Here is a 9317-nt window from a genome sequence, read left to right on the forward strand (position 1 = left end):
ACCTTAAAGTACTCCCAGTTTAATAGTTTTTATACTGCAAGTATACTTGTATATACTTGTAGCCCACTTTTTAACTTTTTAGTTTGTGAAAGTTATACTTTAACTTATAGTACTTTACAACTTTCCACTTTACAAGTGGAAAAATTATATTGCACAGTGAGATGAATATTGCACTGTATGGATTACACCTGAGTAGTAGTAGTGATGGTATGCGATACTGATCTGCGATAGCGCTCCTTCACAGACTCCGGGTGGAGCAGCCTGTCCCTGAAGGAGCTCTCCAGTGCTGTGATAGTGTCCTGCATGGGGTGGGAGTCAGACTCCATCATGAATGACAGTTTAGCCATCATCCTCCTCTCTCCCACCACCTCCACTGGAGGGGGCATCCCAGGACAGAGCTGGCCTTCCTGATCAGTACAGTGATAGGATTCAGCATGCCATAAAAACAAATGCATACTGGATCACATTTACATTTCAGATAGGGAATAGGTGAGCAGTAAAAAGTAAACAGAACACTGTTAGAACAATGTTGATTTTAATGTTGATTTTAATCTGGACTTTGAAAGAGCCAACAGACCTGAGGTCATAGTTCGTATGGGACTACCTATAAAATTGACAAACATACAAATTTGGTGACTGCGAAACAGTCCTTTGACCAACGTGCAGTTGCAGAACCAGCTCTTTTACTGCAGTTGTGCTTCAAGAATCTTTACTGAGAAGATGGGAACAAATTTGATTTTGGTGGGTCTGCTGTCTATCTGCAGCCTCTCCTTTGGTCAAGGTAATACATACATTATATATTGTAGTTTCACCACTTACATGCGGTAGAATGTATTTAATATGTGTGTATTTGTACATGTAAATGTGCGTGTTTCCTTTTCCCATTTCTTCAGAATGTAATCAAGAGCTTCTAGGGAATGTGGATTTTCCGGGAACAGACATCAAATTCATCTACGCTGCTGATGTAGATCACTGTCAGAGGCTTTGCACCCAGCACCCCTCCTGTCAATTCTTCACCTTTGTTCGGGCTGACTGGACCAGAGATAACAGGTACAAAACAAGCAGTACACATGTAATTAGAAATAAGTAAATACTTCTTTCTTAAGTAAGTACATACTTCTTTCTATTAGTAAATACTTATTTCTTAAGTAAGTACTAATTTGAAAATACTTATTTCTTAAGTAAGTACTTAGTTCTATAAGTAAACACATATTTCTTAAGTTAGTACTTATTTCCAAGAGTAAATACTTATTTCTTAAGTAAGTACTTAGCTCTATAAGTAAACACATATTTCTTAAGCAAGTACTTATTTCCATAAGAAAATACTTATTTCTTAAGCAAGTACTTATTTCTATAAGTAAATACTAATTTCTTAAGTAAGTACATAGCTCTAAAAGTAAACACATATTTCTTAAGAAAGTACTTATTTCCATAAGTAAATATTTATTTCCATAAGTAAATACTCATTTCTTAAGTAAGTACTTATTTCCATAAGTAAATACTTAATTTTTGGTTAAAATACATTTTGTACTTTGAAAATTGGAAAGTTGGACCAAAAAAGAAATTCCAACCAAGGTCACAAAAATGTATGAATTTTAAGTGTTTAAATCCAGAGCTACCGTACACTACCATAAATCGAGAAGGTGCTGGATGCAAAATGTAATATAAATGAAAAAATCTATTATCTAATCTCTTTTAAAAGGTGTTATCTTTAAAAACTGCTGTATTTGATTATTATGTAATTTTCATGGGTACTTACTATTTGTCTTACTTACTGAGATGACCAACTTTCCTTTTCAGTTTTTTAAAAGTTTTAAGTCAAAGACACTAACACACACGCACGCACGCACGCACGCACGCACGCACGCACACACACACACACACACACACACACACACACACACACACACACACACACACACACACACACATCTGCTCTCTCTGCAGGCACTTCTACTGCTACCTCAAGTCCACGTCCTCTGGACAGCCCAATGTTCGGACTCCTCTACTGGGTGTCACCTCTGGATTTTCTCTGAAACCCTGCAACGCAGATCTACGTAGGCTCACAACCGTTTTAAACCAGCAGTGTTGAGGAGTAATTAGTTACATGTGACGGAGAAACGTCATAAACGTAATTGTAATCATTTACAGTTACTGAGAAGAAAAGTATGTAATTAATATACAATTACAAATCAAAATGTTGGTGATTACAAAGGGGTTACATCTAAATATATTATTTTTTTGGTTAAAAAAGCTTAAAATATGTAATATAACATTTAATGCTGTAGATTTGTTCCAATCTCAATTCAAGTTTTATTGAAGAACTTTTTAAAAAAAAAAAAAATTCTCACCTTTATTGCCCAGTTTTATACATGTGTTCGAAATGTAATCAAAAAAAGAATCAGACGTAACAAGTACCATTACATTGGTTAATTTATTAAAATGTTACATTACTTATTACATTTTTAACAGGGTAACTAATCTGTAACCTGATACATTTCAAAAGTAACCTTCCCAATACTGTTGATTAGTGATGCATGGTCACACTCCTTTATTCTGTCTACATCCCAGAGCCTTGTTTGCCTAAGGTGTACCACGACACGGACTTCCCAGGTGCTGACTACCGACAGTTGTTCACAGCAGACTATGAGGAGTGTCAGAGAGCCTGCACACAGGACCGGTCCTGTCAGTTCTTTACTTTTGTAAATGGGGTGTTCACAACTGAGAAGATCAGGTAAAACTGGATCATACACTGCTGTTGAAATTCAATTGTTTTATCCTCTCCTACTAGCTATTACATCTTCGGATGCGCTGGACATAAATAGTTATGGTACCTTCAAGTCTAAGGTTTATTCCAACCAGTAAGATGAAAGATTTTGGCACCTGCAGGGTGGCGACATGGAATAGGCTCTAACTATGTTGTTTCTTATTGTGTTTTAGGTACAAGTGCCACCTTAAATTCAGCTGGCCAGTACCAATAACTCCTACTCCAGAAAGAAAGGCTGGTCTAGTATCTGGATTCTCCCACATCTTACAGATAACTCAAGACGTTAGCACGGGTACACAAACATTCATTCATTCATAGAAAAAGCATTAGGAAAACATGCTGAAGGTTGTTTAGCATGCTCTCTTATTGCATTACCCTTGTTTTTGTACAGCATGTGACGGCAAGTTTTTCCCAAGCACCGACATCCCAGGAAATGACGTCTTGGTTCTTCCTACTGTCTCTGTTGAACACTGTCAGGTTTTGTGCTCTGCTCATTCAAGCTGCACCTACTTCTCTTTTGTTAGGTAGTCAAATATTATATAACTTTTTCTTCTCTCATGTGTCCAAATAAAATGAGTAATTAGAAAGTGCTGAGTTATATCACCCTATCTTTGTTGCTCCAGCAACTTACCTGACGGTTTCATTTTATTTCTGTCTTTTTTGCAGTGCTGACTTCAAATGTTTCCTGAAGTACAACAAAAATGAAATGGTGATCAAAGCGAAAGATGGAGTCACATCTGGGATACCGGCACGCTTCTGTCAGCTGGACACCAGTATGTATCACTAATTAACACTGAAACTGTGAGAAAGGCTTTGAGTAGACCATCATAGACCATCTAAACTACTTTGGGTGTGTGGATCAACTAACTGAATAGCTTAACGTATCTTTCCCCTGTTATTTTTAGCCATGCTAGCAGCATGACTCTATAGATGGAAATGTATCGGTCGGTCAGTCGGTCAGTCGGTCACTCGGTCACTCGGTCACTCTTGTTTTTACTTATTTAGTGAAATATCTCAACATCTAACAGGCTCTCTTCCCAACTCATCACATAGGCTACCACCAGTTCTTGGCGTCATGCCCCTTCTTGGTGTAACTTTATATTCGGTTTCAAAACCACTCTAGTTACCCATGGCGTCACTTTAGGATTATGCAACAAAACCACTGTAGTTAGGTTTAGAGAAGAACTACATGGTTGGTCTCTGTTGAAACTACATCACCACACTCCCGGCACACTTTCTCAGAGCGTTTACTGTTGGCGCCGATAGTTTTACCCTGTAGTTAATGGAACGCCCTGTGTGTTTCTTACCGGCGCTAAAGGGTGCCGTGTGCGGTGGTACTGAACACCGACGGCTGACGGCCGTGACAAAGCCTCGGTATTTAACGCCCTGGGAATGAGAACGGGCTGCAGCATCTACTGGTTGAATTGACTCAAAATTTTCTACAGACATTCATGGTTCGCAGATGATGCATCCTAATGACTTTGGTGATCCCCTGACTTTTGAGTTGAGGGAAATCTCAAGTCTCAACGATCATGAATGGATTCCCATAAAATTTAGTGCACACATTCAGGCCATATTAAAAGAACTGCCTCCTTATTTATGTTTCATACTGACTAGCAGTAGCTGCAACCTCTGTTCATGCGGACAAATTCGATACATCCTTCCCAGAACCTGCACTGTTTTCGGTGAAAACGCTTTTAGTTTTCACTGAGATTTTTGGACCCTAATCTTGGTGTGAGCTACAGAGACATTTTAAACTAGATTATTTTACAAGCATATATATATGCTAAAAACAGGATTAAGTATTGAGCACTGAATGTACTTCCTACATCCTGTTACTTAATGACACTGCTGTTTGTTTTAAGTCTGTTGTAAATGTTTTAAGGTTTTTATGTTGTTTTTATTTTTAAAGTATGTTATTTGCTCTGTGCCAGAAGTCCAAGTCTAAAAACATTAATGGAATGACAGAAGACCCTATGTGATGAAGATGTTGTGCCAAAGCTGGACTTTTTCTTCATGTTTCATCTGTATTCACGTTAAGACAACTTTCACTGAATGGCAAAATTGTTTAATCATTTCAGAAACAATGATAACACCCATTTTCCTCTAACATTGTATGTATAGATGAGTGACAAACTCTTATGCGATCTAGTACAAAGACCAAAATCATTCAGCGCTTGTTTTTATATCTATCCTTAAGTTTATTATTAGTGAAGTATTTCTGTAGTTTAACCCTGTTCCTCTCTGCTCAACAGAGTGGGTTACGGTGGCACATGAAGGCGTCGATTTACAAGGTTCTGACATTCGTTTTGAGCTGATGGACGATGCGGATGCGTGCCAGAGGACCTGTACTGAGGAAACTAACTGCCAGTTCTACACCTACGTCAATGAAACCTTCTCAGACAGAGCTTACTGGTACATTATTCTATATGCATGCATTCAAACCTCCATAAACACAAATATTATAATTTTTTTTTACGAAATTGTAACAATTCAGACAATACCTGGAAAACATTCAACTTGATCATCAATCAGACACTATTGTAGCACTTTATAATGTGATGGCAGCTGTATTTATGATGCAAGATTAAAGATGGTGTTATTGATTTTGGGTTCTAGGCGCCACTGCTATCTCAAGCGTGCCATCACCCTGCCTGCTCCTCCCAAAGTTACCAAACTGGCCAATGTGGTGTCAGGCTTCAACCTGAGGAAGTGTGTGACCTGAGGGAGTGCTCTACACACACACACACACACACACACACACACACACACACACACACACACACACACATACAGATGTTGTGCTGCAGATGACTTTTTTGTGTATAAACAAAAGCAATAAAACAGAAAGAACATCAGTTTGCTTTCAGCCTGCTTTATTCGTTTAAAAGTCAGTATCCACAGGGCCCTATTTTAGCCCACTTGTAACAGGAACATGTGTTATGTATTAGGTGAGCAATGATATTAAAATATCTGTGTGTTTCTACACCAAAAAAATATGATGCCTTTCAAATTAAGTGGAATAAGATTCTGAGAGCTGGTTTATTTTTAATGTTATCAGAAATCAAAGACATTAAATTAATAAATGCATAAAGTGTGTGTGTGTGTGTGTGTGTGTGTGTTAACCTAAAACCTGCAAACCTGCTCACAACATTCGTTCAATAACCTAAGTACATACTGTAAGGGTGAAATAAGGTGCTTTTACTTGAGAACATATTTAGCTGTGGGTGATAACAGGCCACATGAAGCGACGCTGCTGTCAGCTCAGCTGTTCTAACTCTGCAACGCATTCTCAATGGTTCTCATGATATCTTATGAAAAGTTATTCTTCATTAATCATACATTTTCCTATGAATGTCCAGCGTCAATTTCTTGGTTAGATTTAGGCAACAAAACTACTTGGTTAGGTTTAGGAAAAGATTGTGGTTAGGGTTAAAATTACACTGTAAGTGACATCACTTAAGTACGGAAGTTACGCAACAAATAAATCAATGCTGACTTATGGTTTCACACTAGGTATGAACGCCGGTCTCCTGGGCGAATGGCATTTTTGACCCAACTACCCACCCTGACCTCCTCCCTCCACGGCGTTGGCTGCTCTTTATACTTCCCTGTTCATAATTATGGGGATTACATACAAATTGATTTTGTGGGATATACATGAGTGCATTACTTATCGTAGGCTATGAAAGGTGTATGAGAACAGCCTGAATCCTGATGTTCTCTCTCTCTCTCTCTCTCTCTCTCTCTCTCTCTCTCTCTCTCTCTCTCTCTCTCTCTCTCTCTCACACACACACACCCACACCCACACACACACACACACACCGCTACTTGCCATCCCTTACCCTAACCTTAAACCAAGTCTTCACCCTAAAATGTATGAAAAATGATTTATGTTATGGGGACTCCTCAAAAGGAAGGCGCGTCCCCACAATGTGACTGTGTAAACATATATATGTCCCCACAACATGAGTAATACACGCCCACACACACACATACACATACACACAGTTGTGTTTTCATGACTTTTGAGGACATTACATTGTCTTACATTCATTTCCTGGAGACTTACCTTAACCTTAACTGTAACTGCTTGCCTAATCCTGACCCTTACCCTAACCTTAACCTAAACCTAACCTTACCCTAACGCTTAACCACGTCCTCACCCTAAAATATATTGATTTACGATATGGGGACTTGCATTTTGTCCGCATTTGGAAGGCGAAGCCCCACAATGTGGATGCGTAAACAGGTTTATGCATCATCATCTCATCTCTTTCTGTGTTATATTAATTCAGTCTTGTGAAATTAATTCTAACAAGAAGCATCAGTAAAAAACAAAAAGCAAGATACAACACGATGCAAAAAGCAAAACAAAATTCAAACAAAATATGAACAATTTAAATAGAAGGAAATATAAAAATAGGAACAATATAAACAAGGGGAAATATAAAAAATAGGAACAATATATACAGTATTGACTATTACCAGACTATTAACACAATTGTACAAGTGGAAAAATGATATTGCACAGTGAGAATGAATATTGCACAGTATGGATTACACCTGAGTAGTAGTAGTGATGATATTGCACAGTCAGTGTACAGTATAGTGCAGTTATTGTCAGTTTTTGGTGTGTAAGTGGTCTACTGGGAGCAGTGCTGGTTGTGGAGTCTGACAGCTGCAGGAAGGAAGGACCTGCGATAGCGCTCCTTCACACACCTCGGGTAGAGCCGCCTGTCGCTGAAGGAGCTCTCCAGTGCTGTGATAGTGTCCTGCATGTGGTGGGAGTCAGTCTCCATCATGGATGACAATTTAGCCATCATCCTCCTCTCTCCCACCACCTCGACTGGGTCCAGGGGGCATCCCATGACAGAGCTGGCCTTCCTGGTCAGTGCAGCGATAGGATTCAGCATGCCATAAAAACAACCGCATACTGGGAATGAAACCGCGAAATCACATTTACCTTTCTGATAGGGAATAGGTGAGCAGGGCAAAAGTAAACAGAACACTGCAAAAGTAAACAGAACACTGCCAAAACATCCAAATGTTGACTTTGAAAGAGCCAATAGATCTGAAGTCATAGTTTGTATGGGACTACCTATAACATTGACCAGTTTTATACATGTGTTAGAAATGTAATCAAAAAAGAATCAGACGTAACAAGTAACACTACATTGGTTAATTTATTAAAATAGTTACATTACTTATTACATTTTTAACAGGGTAACTAATCTGTAACCTAATACATTTCAAAAGTAACCTTCCCAATACTGTTGATTAGTGATGCATGGTCACACTCCTTTACTCTGTCTACATCCCAGATCCTTGTTTGCCTAAGGTGTACCTCAACACGGACTTCCTAGGTCCGAGCCTGCACACAAGACCACCTGTCAGTTTTTTACTTTTTTAAATGGGTTGGTCACACCAGAGAAGTACAGGTAAAACTGGATCATACACTGCTGTTGAAATTAAATAGTTTTATCCTCTCCTACTAGCTATTACATCTTTGGATGCACTGGACATAAACTGTGATGGTACCTTCAGGTCTAAGGTTTATTCCAACCAGTAAGATGAAAGATTTTGGCACCTGCAGGGTGGCGACATGGAATAGGCTCTAACTATGTTGTTTCTTGTTGTGTTTTAGGTACCAGTGCCACCTTAAATTCAGCTGGACAGTACCAATAACTCCTTTTGTAGAAAGAAAGGCTGGTGTAGTATCTGGCTTCTCCCACATCTTAGAGATAACTCAAGACGTTAGCACAGGTACACAAACATTCATTCATTCATAGAAAAAGCATTAGGAAAACATGCTGAAGGTTGTTTAGCACGCTCTCTTATTGTATTACCCTTGTTTTTGTACAGCATGTGACGGCAAGCTTTTCCCAAGCACCGACATCCCAGGAAATGATGTCTTGGTTCGTCCTACTGTCTCTCTTGAACACTGTCAGACACACACACACACACACACATACAGATGTTGTTCTGCAGATAACTCTTTTGTGTATAAAGAAAAGCAATATAACAGAAAGAAAATCAGTTTGCTTTCAGCCTGCTTTATTCGTTTGAAAGTCAGTATTCACAGGGCCCTATTTTAGCCCACTTGTAACAGGAACATGTGTTATGTATTAGGTGAGCAATGATATTAAAATATCTCTGTGTGTTTCTACACCAAAAAAATATGATGCCTTTCAAATTAAGTGTAATAAGATTCTGAGAGCTGGTTTATTTTTAATGTTAGCAGAAATCAAAGACATTAAATTAATAATTGCATAAAGTGTGTGTGTGTGTGTGTTAACCTAAAACCTGTAAGTCTGCTCACAACATTTATTCAATAACCTAAGTACATACTGTAAGTGTGAAATAAGGTGCTTTTACTTGAGAACATATTTAGCTGTGGATGATAACAGGCCACATGAAGCGTCGCTGCTGTCAGCTCAGCTGTTCCAACTCTGCAACGCATTCTAGATGGTTCTCATGATATCTTATGAAACTTATTCTTCATCTATTATACGTTTTCCTACGAGTGTCCAGCGTCAATTTCTTGGTT

At 38.6% G+C, this 9317-nt stretch overlaps 1 protein-coding gene and 1 long non-coding RNA gene across 2 annotated transcripts; both read left to right on the forward strand.

Annotated features, from left to right (window-relative positions):
• The first annotated feature begins 621 nt into the window (after nucleotides 1-621).
• Nucleotides 622-5625, forward strand: LOC141754199 (plasma kallikrein-like). The gene is made up of 9 exons (XM_074613113.1): nucleotides 622-781; nucleotides 894-1050; nucleotides 1948-2057; nucleotides 2572-2734; nucleotides 2941-3059; nucleotides 3159-3291; nucleotides 3434-3540; nucleotides 5023-5182; nucleotides 5387-5625. Exons 1-9 carry the CDS (start codon nucleotides 721-723, stop codon nucleotides 5490-5492), a joined length of 1116 nt encoding a protein of 371 aa, XP_074469214.1. The 5' UTR covers nucleotides 622-720; the 3' UTR covers nucleotides 5493-5625.
• Nucleotides 5626-8162: 2537 nt separating this feature from the next.
• On the forward strand, nucleotides 8163-8806 carry LOC141754206 (uncharacterized). The gene is made up of 2 exons (XR_012590575.1): nucleotides 8163-8533; nucleotides 8633-8806. It is a non-coding gene; the product is annotated as an uncharacterized LOC141754206 (long non-coding RNA).
• The last annotated feature ends 511 nt before the right edge of the window (nucleotides 8807-9317 follow it).

The sequence above is a fragment of the Sebastes fasciatus genome, chromosome 17, assembly GCF_043250625.1.
Source record: "Sebastes fasciatus isolate fSebFas1 chromosome 17, fSebFas1.pri, whole genome shotgun sequence".
Taxonomy (NCBI): Eukaryota; Metazoa; Chordata; class Actinopteri; order Perciformes; family Sebastidae; genus Sebastes; species Sebastes fasciatus.

Excerpts from the sequence above, each read along its gene's own strand:
- LOC141754199 (XM_074613113.1), top strand. The coding sequence starts at position 721 with ATGGGAACAAATTTGATTTTGGTGGGTCTGCTGTCTATCTGCAGCCTC. Across the intron at positions 1,051-1,947 it reads GACTGGACCAGAGATAACAG|GCACTTCTACTGCTACCTCA; the intron begins GTACAAAACAAG and ends CTCTCTCTGCAG. Across the intron at positions 2,735-2,940 it reads TTCACAACTGAGAAGATCAG|GTACAAGTGCCACCTTAAAT; the intron begins GTAAAACTGGAT and ends ATTGTGTTTTAG.